General features: G+C 35.5%; 1 protein-coding gene across 1 annotated transcript; it reads left to right on the top strand.

The window, feature by feature from the left end:
* The first annotated feature begins 490 nt into the window (after positions 1–490).
* Positions 491–3,954, top strand: LOC132285777 (protein ALF). Its single transcript, XM_059787995.1, has 3 exons — positions 491–926; positions 1,203–1,561; positions 3,589–3,954. The coding sequence occupies exons 1-3, from the start codon at positions 491–493 to the stop codon at positions 3,952–3,954; spliced, it is 1,161 nt and encodes a 386-aa protein (XP_059643978.1).
* Positions 3,955–15,332: the final 11,378 nt, after the last annotated feature.

The following is a 15,332-nucleotide window of genomic DNA, read 5'->3' as shown; positions in this document are numbered from 1 at the left end:
AATGAAAATATAAGACATTAAAAATCAATACAGGCAAAATTGAGATTTTCAAGAGAATACAAAAGAAGATCAACAGGTACATGAATGTCTGTCAAAGCTGAAGAAGCCTGTCAAAGCTGAGGCACTGCTTTGCTTTTTTACACTTGCATACATACAAATATATATATATATATATATATGCATGCTGTAAATAAGAGGCCAGTCTCGAAACCTTTTTAACGAACTGATTGGATTTCAACTATTTTCACACAGAGCTCGTTCGATTTCAACTATATAGTTACACGGTCCCAGATCAATAGAACAGTTGAAGCTTACGTACACATTTATATATTGATAAATAATCATGGACTTTATATTATATACTAGGGAACAACAGCTACCTCGCCAGCTACATATCAATGCACTACAGTCACATGTATGTACTTGTGTATATATATATATAGAGGGAGAGAGTAGTTTAATTTGAAGTTAATGTAATTGTTTGTAACAAATGGACCCTGATGCCTTCTCAGCGAGCTTATTCAAGTGGGACCCAAGAGGGGCTTTAGCACAGCCCAACCGGCTGCTAGAAGCGGTGGCACCACCGCCACTGCCGCCACCAGCGACATACTCTGTCCGGCCGAGGGAGCTGCTGGGAGGACTTGAGGAGCTATTCCAAGCTTATGGTATCAGATATTACACAGCGGCAAAGATAGCTGAGCTTGGTTTCACAGCCAGCACTCTGTTGGACATGAAGGACGAGGAGCTGGATGACATGATGAACAGTGTCTCTCAGATTTTCCGGATGGAGCTCCTCGTCGGTGAGAGGTACGGTATCAAAGCTGCTGTTAGGGCCGAGCGCCGCCGCCTCGATGAGGAGGAAGCACGGCGGCGCCACCACCTCTCTGCTGACACCACCAACGCCCTTGATGCACTCTCTCAGGAAGGTAGTATATCTTAGGCACATCCAACAAATTTTTTAATTCTTTTTTTATTTTTTTTTTATTGATCAAGCAAACACACTATTTTACCGGTTAATAGGTCTAGTGATAGTCATTTAAAATCACTTTTTATAATACTAGCAGGATCCATCAATATCATGTTCATAACAGTGACAGTGATAGTCATGAGAATGGGGTATAGCCGTATAGGATATATATATATATATATATATTGCATGTGTATAAATTAGTAAATAACTATTTTATGAATATGGGGCACAGGGCTGTCAGAGGAACGAGTGCAGCAGGAGAAGGAAGCGGCGGGAAGTGGCGGTGGAGGGACATGGGAGGTGGTGGGAGGGGGTGGCAAGAAGCAGAGACGGCGGAGGAAGGCAGAGATGAGAATGACATCGTTAGAGGATGATAATGAGGATGAGGCTGAGGAGGATGGCAACACGGTCGGTGGCGGTGGCAGTGAGAGGCAGCGAGAGCACCCATTCATCGTCACAGAGCCCGGTGAGGTGGCGCGTGGGAAGAAGAACGGCCTTGATTACCTCTTCCACCTCTATGAGCAGTGCCGTGATTTCTTGATCCAAGTCCAGAACATAGCCAAGGAACGAGGTGAAAAATGTCCCACCAAGGTAATATATCATGCAACACAATCTTATTACAACTAATTTATGTTTCAACACCTTCATCGTGTGGGGCTGAGTGAAAATTGATTGAGCAAAAATATTCACTATCGGAAAGGTCAGGTGTTCAATCTTAGTGAAAATTGATTGAGCAAAAGTATTCATTATCGGAAAGGTCGGGTTCAATCCACAGTAAAAATATGTGTGCGTGCATATATTCGACATATATCTAATAATAAATATTCATTGAACCAGAATATTATAAACCTCAATAATTTTTCTAATTTGTCACACCTTAATAGTGTATAATAATAAATATTTATTGAATGAGTAGGGTGACTTTTGAGTTGAGGTGGAGAGGACTAAGGATCATATGTTGTGATATTAAACAATTTTATTAGGGCAAAATTGGTGTTATAATTTTATTATTTTGCCAAGTTATAAAACAATTTTATAAGGGCAAAATTGGTATTATTGTTTTGCTATATCATTTTGGCAAGTTACGTATTTGACTTTTTAAAAAATATAATTTTTATTTGACTTAAAATCACATTCACATCATCATCATACGCACGAAATGCTCATGTCCTTGATATTTGGCGGGAAGTGCAACCAGCTGGCTCCACTGAGAACTTGACAACTCATGTACGAACTGGTCTGCCTGTCTTGTAGCATCGATAGCCATGAAGAGAACTTAAATATCCTACTTTGACTGCATGCCACATCGTACAATAAGGTGGCATGTTCAGCTTGTGACACTTCACATCTCAAATGGAAGATGTCCAAAAGAGTATTTATATATATTCGTTATTTTACATACTCCAACATACATACATACATACATACATACATATATATATATATGTGTGTGTGTGTGTGTGTGTGGGAGGAGAAATAATTGGGGAAGAGCCTATTTCATTTTGAGCTGTCCATCAACACTTAATTTTACCATAAACTCATGCCTAACTTCCAAAAAGAAAAAAAAGAAAAAAAAATCTCATACTTTGCAGTTTGAACCCTTAATTCTTTATTTTGAAAGGTGAAGTACACCAAATTATAAATCTTGCTGAGAAAATTGTTGGTTCGAAAATGACCTTGGTTTTTTTTCTTTTTTTTTCCTTTTTTTAAGGTAATAACACTTAAATTATTAACTATGGTTGAAACAAAAAGATGAGAAAAATATTGTTACTCCGTATTATTTATTTCCTCCCTCTGTCCTATAAGTCCCTTTTTGTATATCTAATTTTTTTAAGAAGATGACTTTTACGTTATAACTGTATGATAGCATTAAATCGGCGTTTTGAATTTGAAATTGAAAAAAATATAATACAAATTTTTATCTAAATTTTTTTCGAATCTCATATCTAAGGCACTGGTATTTCTAAGGTATTTCTAATGGTAATGAATGAATTATCAAATTTACCCATAATGGGTTCTAATAATGTAATAGTTTAGGTTTTTATAAATTCAATACAAGAAAGTTAATATGATAATATACAAAAAATAATACATAAACTTTTCAATTTGGAAGGCTAAAAATACTTTTGTAGGACGTAGGAAATATTTATTATTATTACTATATTTTTTATAATCTCCAATTAAGAAATGAACCTTGATTATTTATCATCTCTCTTTTATTTTCAATGTCAATATTTTATCAAGCTATTACAATTTGAGGGAGACAAACTTGTTTTTGGTTCTTCTCTTGATTCGACGTATTGGTCAATAGACATATTTACAGGTTCGTAACATTTTTTTAATTGTCTGATATCATTACAAAGCTTTATAAATTGATCCGTTTAAATCGATATTCGTTCTTCGGTCAATTTGCACTAATATTTGTTTGAATTTGTTACACCGTAATTAATACCGTGATTACGAATCATGATTATTCCAATACTAAAATTGGTTCATTGGGTTGGCCACAAGTTGTCACCCAAAGGATTGGGACAACCCTCCACTAAAAAATAATGATAATAATAAATAAAATAAAATAAAGTGGTCCTTCCTTATTCCATGTGTTTGTGTGCATTCAGGTGACAAACCAGGTGTTTAGGTACGCCAAGAAAGCTGGTGCAAGCTACATTAACAAGCCAAAGATGCGACACTACGTCCACTGCTACGCGCTGCACTGCCTCGACGAGGATGCGTCCAACGCGTTGAGGAGAGCTTTCAAGGAAAGAGGAGAGAACGTCGGGGCGTGGAGGCAGGCGTGTTACAAGCCCCTCGTGGCCATAGCTGCACGACAAGGATGGGACATTGACGCCATCTTCACCGCCCATCCCCGTCTTTCCATCTGGTACGTGCCCACCAAACTCCGCCAGCTCTGCCACACCGAACGCAGCAGCTCCGCAGCTTCAAGCTCCGTGGCCCCCCGTGGTGGCGACCTACTGCACTTCTAGGGATTTGTTTTCTGGCATCACAATTTAATTAGAAGTATGTTTCCTGTAATGAATGACTAACTAAACCTTTTTTATGAGGCTTGAGGCCTTGTTGAAGCTTACTATGTTATGTAGTTCTCTATGTGACACTCTCTGGAAACCCAACTTGGTATATGATGGATGGATCCGAGTTAACACTGGTGATTATTTTCTTACACTCTTGCTTTTACTGGATAACTCTGCTTAGGAAGTTTAATACGTAATTTGTTTTAATTTTAGACAATTACACCAACAACTTCTAAAGTTTGCTCTAATTATACTCGATGATCCAAAATAAGTCTAATTACACCGGTTTCCCGTGGTATGACGTGACATTTCAAATGTCGGCAAGACAGCCTACAGTCAAGTAAAATTTCTTTAAAGCACCAATTTTGCCACACTGTGTGTCTGTAAGGCAAGGTTGTAAAAATCGGAATTCTAAGCAGAATCGTTTTAGGTTCTATAGAATCGGAATCGTAGAATCGGATCGTGAATCGTAAGATTCTACCAAATTGTGAAAAAATAATTGAAACTAATTTTTTAAACAATAATATCGGTAAAATATAACCAAAATAAGGTCAAAACACACAATATTTGTGATATACTAATAATATATGCTGACACACATACATACTAGTACTATTTTTTTATTATTATTGCAGTTTTTAATTAGGTAATTATCACGTGACGAATATATGATGTATACAAAAGGAATATAAACTTATTTAATTAAAAGCTAAAAACAGAAAATAAATTTATATCTACATCATACCTATCTTAAGTTTCTATTAGTGTTTGATCATTCTGACAAAGGAGAAAGAATGGAGAACTTTAGGTTCAATTAAATTAGAGTTCATGATTGCTAAAAATAAGCAAGTGATTTTTTTGGGAAATGTATATATATGCCGACTTTTTAATTGTTTAAATTTTTCGATAAAAGTAAATGATATGTATATACAAACATTGTGACGACCCTGGTTTTTAGGCCAGCGTGTCCTGTGATGAACCATAAGGATGATCCGATAACGAATCCGAAATGCGGAAGCGAAAACAGAAAATAAGACTCTAAGAAGTCAAAGTGACCTTCCATGAGGTCGTGGAACTCAATGAGAATTGATCCGGAAGCAAAAGATCAAAAATATGACAAATAAGCCCCCAGGGGCAAAACAGTCATTTCTGAAAATTGTAGATTCGGGTGCCACTGAGTACGCCGCTAGAAGGACAACAAATAAATAATCAAGATGGACTCAAGAATCGCATGATTCGGAGTCCGGACGAAGGAAAAACGGCATGACGAAAAAAAACGAGCACTTAAGGCAAAAATGGTAAACTGGTAATTATCCAGGAAGAACCGGGTGCAACTGAGCACACCGTTGGAAAGACAACGAAAAATTAGTCAAGTTAAAAAAAAATTCACTTGAATCGAAATCCGGACGAAGGAGAAAAGCCCAAAAGAAGAATTGACGTCGCGGCGGCCCGACGAGGGGCCATGACGGCCCCATGCGCACGCCCATGAGCGCGCCCATGCACGCCGCGCGCGCGCTGGGTGCACCATGGCTGGCAGCAGCAGCCCATAAAGCTGCTGTGGGGTTATTTTTCAGAAAAATCCAGAACAGAGGCTGAATATGGAGGCCTAGATGAATTTTTTTACAAAAACACAAAGAAGAAACACCCCTCAAAATTGAGTTTTCTACATGACACGCGAGAGAATTAAAAAAAAACGCAATGTAAAATGCTTAAAATGCACTCCCAAGAAATCTGGTCCAGAGGGTCGAAAAAGCTGCTAAATAGAAAACTGAAAGCTGAACTTCGTAAGCAATTTCCGATGCCAAGACGATATTTTCTGGAAAAACACGGAAAGGAAACACCTCCCATAAAATCATGTTTTCTATTCAACCATATTGAAAGAAGAAAATAAAACCGAATTGAAAAGTCTATAATGCCCCTAGATCAGAATATGCAAAAAAAAAAATGCGAAATGAATTCACAAGAGGCTCAAAACACAAACGATAAGGTTTTGCCCAGAAACGACCATGCACGCAAACGTAACTTACCTATTTGGACGTGCTACAATGATCCATGGCTTAAAAACATAGCCGATACAAAATCCGACCCCCCAACGAGCAAAAAGGCAAAAATGGACTTGGAATGGAAAACATGGAATCCAAAAATATAAAACGGGATCAAATGACCATTTGGCCCTTAAGTTAAAAAGTACATAAAACACAATATACATGTCATTGGTCTCCGGTCTCATCTCATACATATCAATTACATTGAAAGAAGTGTACTTAAGTACACATTACATACATGGAATCAAATATACATATTTTGACATATAAGTCTACAAAATGACATTTCATGCTAACATTTGCATGAAATGGAAACTTGAAAGCTACACGACATCCAAGAAATGCTAGGCTTCACGAACCAAGTCTTCGTACCTGAAATATGCCCCAGTATCGTAGAGGTGAGTAACATAAAGCTACTCGTAGGAGATGAGCATGCATCGACCTAGCATTTTACAAATTTATCATCTTAAGGTGAAACATGTTAAAATGGCTCATACCACCTAATGTCTATGTCCAAGTGAGACTCGGGGAGCATCTTAAGCTACCTTAGAGTCTAAGCAACAAGAATCATGATATATATACGTGTATGAAACGAATCATAGTGGGATAATCCAAAGAACACGACAAGAAGAATGCTTGAGCATAGATTAACATGAATTGCATTTTCAATACAATTAAACTAGGTCTAGAGTAATCCATACAACATGACAAAAGTATATTTGAATACAAGTTAACAAGAATCACATTATTCATGCAATTCAACAACAAAAGAGCATGTTATACAATGCAACAAGGTTTAAGTTCTCAAAGCCATCAACTTAGAATTTAAAGCACAAAATAACAGTAGTGGTTCATGCCACCTAACGTTTATGTTATAAATGAATCAATAGGATCAATCATAAGCTTTATTAGAACGTCAAAACACGATTTTCAATATCGATGCAATTTAACCAACATTGGAACTTCCAATACAACGCATAAAGCACAATTTCGCAAAGTTAACATCCTGTAACTTAAAATAGAACGACAAATAAGAAACAACAAGTTACAACATCATCTAGTTATCAACTTGAAAATGAAATGCGAAATCAAACGAAGTGGATATTCGGACGTCACGCCGGATCAGACCGACAACATTGTTACTTTAGGGTTACTAGCCCATGGGTAACCTCCCTATGTGCGCACTAGACTATATAGAGGGACTATCCCCCGTACTAGAATCACATCCTAACCATAGTCAAACAACGACATCCCCAAATTTTCAAAATCAACAAGTTGTGCAACAATGTATATATCAACAGGAATATGAAAATAATCAACTATCTACCCAGCACAACCAAATTTGGAAACCTATACAATACATGCTCTAAATTCACAACTAATATGATGTGATGAATGTCGAATCTTCAGTGTGCGATTCGTTACACGCTATGCATGAATGATGTTAAATACGAAATGTGCAAATCATTACACAAGGTAACAATATAATCAATCAGGAAAAAATATTCTCATGAGTATAAACATAGCAACTATGTTATTCAATGCTCAAAACAAAACCAAATGAATATGCAACAAGTCTATGTCCAGGATTTTGATATAGAAACGACTTTCAAACACAATTAAATCCATGGCTCAATTCGATAGAATTTAATTAAATAAAAATATTTAAATTCCTTAGATTCTAATTCAATTCCAAATAACCTCAAATTAATACATATTAAAGAATATGGCATAGTCATCACCTATATCCATTTTAAAACTTAATTAGGTTATTGGAACAACAAAGTAGAACTCTAATTAAATCATGCTAATTTAATTACCAAGATTCTAAAGCAACTTTAAATGTCCACAATTAATATATACTAGTAAACAAGTCATGGCCAATACAAATATCAAGTTAAAATCTTAATTAAGCTAATGGGACCACAAAATAGATTTTAATTAATTCTTTTAATTAAAATCTCTAGATTTTCAAACTTAACCAAATGCTCTCAAATTAACCTATGTTGGAAAATATGCCAAGAACTAATGTAATATCATATTGCAAGTTTATTTCATTCAATTTAAGACCATGTGAATTAAACTTTCACTAAAATTAAATATAAATTAAAAGTTGCAATTCTCATGTAATTAATCCCAATTTAATATATGTGAACAACTATACCTAAGCTTAATTTTTTAGCATGCCACAATATAATTCCAAGTTGTATATCACCATGACGATTAAATCTTAAATATGGAATTTAATTAAATAAAAGATTTCAAAACCTAACCGAATATTATAAATTAAATATATGTGAAGCTATATGGCATGTAAATCAAGAATATCAAGTCGGAATTCAAATAGAGTGAATAGTGCAATCGGAGCAAATTAATTAATCAAATTAATTAATAATTACTAATTTTCAAAACAACTCCAATCACTTTCAAATTCAACTATGTTGGAGAGCATGCTAAGGCCTAATTTAATATGCTAACACAATACAATTCCAAGTTGTATATCACCATGACGATTAAATCTTAAACATGGAATTTAATTAAATAAAATGTTTCAAAACCTAACCGAATATTATAAATCAAATATATGTGAAGCTATATGGCATGTAAATTAAGAATATCAAGTCGGAATTCAAATAGAGTGAATAGTGCACTCAGGGCAAATTAATTAATCAAATTAATTAATAATTACTAATTTTCAAAACACCTCCAATCACTTTCAAATTCAACTATGTTGGAGAGCATGCTAAGGCCTAATTTAATATGCTAACACATATTAATTTTAAACTAGTTAAGGCCATGTGAATTAATCTTTCACCTAAGATAAATATTAAATAAAATCTTTAATACTTGTTCAAATTCCCTCAATTTAATATATGTCACTGACCATATTATAGAGTATTATATTACCATGCTACATGTTTAAAATAAGTCATAAGCAACCGGAAAAATCAAATCCAATACAAGAAAATTAAATAATAAAATCTCTACATTTCATATTTAAGCATGCAATCAAGTTGTATAAGCATCAATAGCATGTTATATAACAAGAATTAAACCTATAACACCTCCTACCTTAATTTGAGATGAAAACCTCAAAGGCCTACCGAAAAAAAAGTGTTCCGAATCCGCCGAAACCGAAGGGTTTTATCGGGGACGACACGATCTATATGAATCCCCAAGAAGCCCCATGAAAATCCAAACTTGGCCTCAAACCCAAACTCAAAACTTGGCCAAAAATGGTTTCTAATAAGGAGTAATGGTAGAGCACGACGAGGCGAACAACAAATGCTAAGGCCGAAGGATTTCTATCAAGGAAATCAAGTGGAGGAGAAGAAAGAGTGAAGGCAGCCCCTTGGGCTCCCATGGCTGCCAGCCAAGAGGAGGAAGAAGGTCTGAAAATCTGATTTTAAAAAATTAGGGTAACATATTTATAGAAATCTCAAAAAGTGCCCCGAAAGGGCCCCGCCGGGTCCAAAAAAGTGGATTTTGAGCAAACGCGCTCAAACAGCAAAACTCCATGAACAAAAAAGATTTAAAATAAGAAAATATGAACAACAGAAGAAACGGCGTCAAAAACTGAGTCCCGAGCAAAAAGTTATGCCCCGAACAAGTTCGGTAGAAACCGGGTCCAAAAACTCTGAAACTGGGAAAATATGACCAGAAGGAAATTCCAAGAGTCCAAAACTCGACGAAATGTGAAAATGAATCCCGTACGAGGATCTAGGCTACAGACGAGGCATTTTGCAATAACTTTCGTTAATTGCACAATGGCCCTTACAAAAAGGGTTAATTGCGAAACCGCCCTAGAATGAAAATATCTTCCAAAAGATATTTTCTTAGATACCCCTAAAATAAAATATCTTCAAAAGATATTTACGAAAAACACCCCAAGAAATGAAAAAGATTCTAAAAAATTATACATCCATGCCCTTGTGGACACAAGGAGCAACCAAAGTACTTTTTTGCAAAAGTAAAGATACGTATTTCGAGAAAACCACTAAAGATGAAGGCCCGTGAAGTCAAAAACCAACTCTGAGCATGAGAAGTGAGGTTGTGCCAAAAACTGACAAACGGAGATAAGACAGAATAGGGAAATGGACAAAATAGCGCATAGTGTCGAAAAACGAAAAATGTTAAAATGACTCGGTCCTCAAAGGAAGTTGTCAATCCACGAAAAAGAGTCTCAGGAACCAATTCCGAGCACTCGAGATGACACTAAGCGACACGAAATAGAGCTTAGAAAAGAAAATTAAACGAAAAAAATTCATTCGTAAAATTTCAAGAAAAATGAAAGGAAGGCAAATGACCGGGTCGTTACAAACGTATATATATATATATATATATATATATATATATATAACTGTACAAGAATAAAGGCCATCAATTAAGCACCAGGCATCAAGGACACCCCTAGAATCAAACTAAAAGGAATCTAAGAGAGAGAACAAAAAATGTAGACATTAGAACACATTCTGTAATAAATTGAGGTTTCTCAACTTTCTCTAATAATAAGGTAAGTGACTTCTAAAATTACATCTAGGCCCCACCCGTTCCTTGCCCAAACACATCTGACAACACGCTTTGGTGCACTTGATGTTTTTGTTCTCTCTCTCCTGATGTATTCTTTCTCTCTCCCAAGTCCCAACAGAACCAGTTTGAACGTCCATATCTAAGATCTCACGCCCTTGTCTCTCTTTATTTTTCTGTTTTTCCTCAAGAAACTAAGGTATGCATATTTTTTTCGATTTTTATGCATGATTTTGAAACTCGAATTTCTCATTATTTCTCCAACTCATTAAATTTTTTTTACTCATTTCAGAACAATAAAAAATTACTCAGTTTGAATATCTGATTTCTCATATTTGATTTGGTATAATATTGGTTGTTTAGTTTCATGGTATGAGTTTTGATGGTTTTCACCCTTGATCCTTACGAGCAATTGATTTCTCATATTTGATTAGGTATAATCTTAATTTTGTAGAATCGGTAGAGTCGTGTAGAATCGTACGATTCTACTGATTCTACTCCCGATTCTACCAATTGAACGATTTTGCTACGATTTGACTCGATTTTGAGTTCTGAGTCGTAGAATCGTGCGATTCTATGACTCAGAATCGCAATTTTGATAACCATGGTATAGGGGTGTTCAACTACTCTCTGGTGAGTAGAAAAGAGTATACTCTCACTTTTGATTATCACGGCAACGAGTTAATTAGTCATTCTATTCTTTATTTTAAGAAACTTACCCATTTTTTTCATTACCAACAAATATAATTAAAACAAAATGACAAAAGTAGCCCTTTACTATAGGAGATAAAATCTTAGGGTTTGGATTAAGCCCTAAGCCAAGTATTGTGTTATTTGTCTTTAAATTTGGGAATTATTTGTGTAGATTGTTTAACCTTGGGAATTATATTTGGTTGTACCAAGATTAGTTATGTGTTTAATTCTTCCATTAGTCTTCTATTGATCTTTACATTGTCTTATGCATTGATTGTGGTTGATTAATCTCAACATCTTCACTTCTCGTAGTTGTGTGGGTGATGGTTAAACAATGGTGCTTAATTAATGTAATTGCAATTCATGCTTAGATTCGATGGGCTGTACTACAACACTAGTGTAGAAGTAGATAGGTAAACAATTCATGTTTAGATTTGATGAGTTATACTTGATAAGTGTTGAAATATGCACATTTCAACCCTAATCTTGAGTATAATTATCATATCTTTATTTTTCCGCTTTAGTTTTATTTTGTGTTATTTCCCCTTCTCAGGTACATAAGGTTGAAATGAGTTAAATCTGGTGTTTTAAAGCCTTGAGATCGAAAGTCAACTAAAGTCTTGGTGAGAAACCGAAGCAAAAAGGAAGCTGAGTTGAAAAATTCATATCCTTGATGGATCGAACCAAGATCCATGATCGATAGAGCTTTGATCGATCGAACAGAATCCTTGAACCATCGAAGACTTTGTCCTTATCCACATAAATATCTCCACAACCTCCGATCGATCGAGCACTTTGTCCTTATCCATATAAATATCTTCAACAACCTATGATCAATCGAGCCAAGGCTCTAATCGATCGAACAGTGCCTTACAGTTGCGAAAATCAAAATTTAAGCTTTGATTCAAGGGGGCTCGAGGTGCAATCAAAGGGGGTGTCCTTGTATACGTGGTCTGACTAATTTGAGGTCACAAGAGCCACCTATAAATAGAAGATTAGCCCATTTTGGCAAGGAGGTTGGCAAGTGTGAAACATTAGAGATTGGATTTAGGATATTTTGGGACACTCTCTCTCTACCCTCTCTCTTTAGGGTTTCAACCAAGGAAGAAGAAGATGAACCCAAGCTTGGAGATGGATCGTGAGACCACCATGATGACATCTACCTTCTCCATGAGTGGTTAGTTCTTCACTTAGGGCTTGTGTAATGATCCGATCATTTTCCTTCTTTCATTTTTCAGTATTTTTTTTTTTTTTTTTTTACCTTAGGGTTTTGGAAACCCGAGGTAAGTTTTTGAGTTCAGTTTCGAGTTCGGATTTAATTTCCAACTTCACGTGCATGCATTCCATTTGATTTCTATGAAATACGTAACTTTACTTTTGTAGAAAAGTATGCTACTTGTTTACTTTTCCCGTAGGGGTATGGATGTAGGGTTTCTTCGGAAACATTTTCATTTTTGGGGGGGTTTTGTGTAAATATCTTTTAAAGATATTTTGTTTCAGGGGTTTTTAAGAAAGTATCATTTGGAAAATATTTTCATTTTGGGTCATTCGTGCAATTATCCGTCTGTGAAAAAACCTTTGAACAATTAACGAAAGTTAATGCCAAGTGTCCCGTTTTGGGCTAGGATCCTTGTACGGGATCCATTTTCATATTTCGTCGAATCACGTACTCTTAGAAATGTCTTCCGGTCTTTTTCTCTCGTTTTAGAGTTTTCGACCCCAATTATTACCAAACTTGCTCAGGGCATATATTTTTTTGCTCAGAACTCAATTTTCGACGGCATTTCTTCCGTTAATCATTTTTTCTCATATCGGTACTTTTTCGTTCACGGTCTTTTCCGTTTAAGGGCATTTGTGCAGTTTTCACTTTTCAAGGCTGCGCGGGGCCTGTTCAGGAGATATTTTTGGAAATCTATAAAAGGGGCGAGAGAAAAAAAAAAATTAGAATTTTCCTCTCTCCCCCATGGCTGCCACCCCTCCCTTTTCTCCTTCATTTTCCCTTCTTTTCTCCTTTTGGCCTCTTTCTTCTTTGATTCTTCCTTAGCCAATGAAGGCTTTATTGTCAGCCTTGACGAGGCCTTCATTTCCATCCTTTTAGAATTCAGTTTTGGTCAATTTTGAGTTCGGGAATTTAGCTCGGGTTTGGATTTGGGTGTTACCACAAGAGGACTTAACATTCTCCTCGTTGTCCACGACGTAACCCCGTAGTTTCGTCGCATTCGGAAAGGTCTCGTTTTGATATCATTTGAGATTTCATCTCAAATTGAGGTAAGGGTTGTTATATATTTATGTCCTTAGTGTTTTTGTTGTTTATGTAGTTTAATATATATTGTTTACATGCTTAATGAATTGTAGGATTATATTAGATGTAGATTCTATACACTTGTCTTAGGGTTTAATGATTTAAAACATGTATAACATATATATCTTGTGTAGGATTACATTTAGATGTAGATTCTATGTATTTAATTTAGACTTTAATGATCCTACACTTAGATGTAGATTCTATGTATTTAATTTAGACTTTAATGATTTAAAGCATGTCTAGTTTATATATCATGTGTAGGATTACATTTGGATGTAGATTCTATGTATTTAACTTAGGCTTTAATGATTTAAAGCATGCCTGATCTATGTACGTATCTCGTGTAGGATGATTATTTTAATTGGTAGTTTATTAGAATCTAGAGATTTCATTAGTGTCAGTGATAATGAACTTTATATATATATATATACAGTTTCTTCGATTTTCTTTTTAGATTTTGAATGTAATTGAATGGAATTGGTAGCATCAGTTTTAGTTGAATTTTAAGAGTTACAATTCCATTTGCAAGTGATCTTCGTATCAATTTCTATTTCAAGTGAGGCTGTCATTAATTTTGAAGCAAAAGAATGGACTATGGAGTACGTTGTGGATTCACTTAACAGTTTAGATCAACTATCTCGTTCTTGGGTCATTTATATGGCCTTATTGCAAATTGATTTGAAGCAAGTCATACTTGATAGTGCACATCAGGTGCGAGAAATTGAATCCATTTTACATCCATGTTTCTTGTGTGGCAACTCATACTTTTCAACATCCTCAATTTGAATGCTCTCGTCTTATATAGACTTTCGGATGCACAATTGCTATCAGCTTGCAGTTCTGTAATATAAGATATGGCTGACCTTTGGCAACCAAACTAATAGTTTTCTATTGCATATAGCATTCAGCATGGTAATCTGATTATATATATATATATATATATATATATATCTTGTTTGGTGTATTCTCCTATGTTCCTTTATATGTGACTACTCTTAAATTGAATTATCTATTTATTCTTAGACAGATTAGATATGTAAAGACAGATACTAGTTTATTTTATTGATTCTCTCTTTTCCGGTACCTAATGCTGAATCTGGAAACAGGTGGGTTGATGTCAGCTGGTAGACTGCCGACTGAAAAATTTATGTCGAAACTCTCTTTGGTGAATTCTCATTCAAATGAAAACTCTCAAATTAATAAGACAAAAAATTAGGATAGTAACATGGAACATAAGAACATTAACAGACAGGTGTAGTGAACATGTAAAGTCATTAACAAGGAGAAAAATGAATATAATTTGTGTACAGAAAACAAAATGGAAAGGAACGGTGTAGGTATAGTGGTAGTAAGAACTAAAAAGACAAGGGGACAAAATAATAGCTATTAAAGTTTTTTAAATGTACATATTTTATATACAAAAAAAATAAAAAATGAAGGCCTTGATGAGGCTTTTGGGCAACACTTTGGCCGTTCCGGTTGTCTTTGTCCAAGGCAAGCTGGTGGGAGCTATGGGAAATCACAATCCGATGTTCTTGAATCACACCATAGACATGGTGAAGCAGCGCGTTCTCTCTATGAAAGTAAAACACTCGTCAATGGCTCGGAGGCTTGTTTATTGACTGGGATCTCCCTCAAGCCTTCATCAAACCACCGCCGGAGCCACCGCATTGATCAATGGAGGCGAATCGCCTCGCTGCTCTGCTACCGGATTGAATTGTTGGCATAAACAAGGTTAGTATAGGGTTCCCTAGACTATTAGG

Source organism: Cornus florida, unplaced genomic scaffold (genome assembly GCF_030987335.1).
Source record: "Cornus florida cultivar Cherokee Brave unplaced genomic scaffold, ASM3098733v1 CherokeeBrave_3.0.0_Hap2_Chr11, whole genome shotgun sequence".
Taxonomy (NCBI): Eukaryota; Viridiplantae; Streptophyta; class Magnoliopsida; order Cornales; family Cornaceae; genus Cornus; species Cornus florida.
Note: the sequence above shows the minus strand (reverse complement) of the source record. Positions and strands in the feature narration are given on the sequence as shown.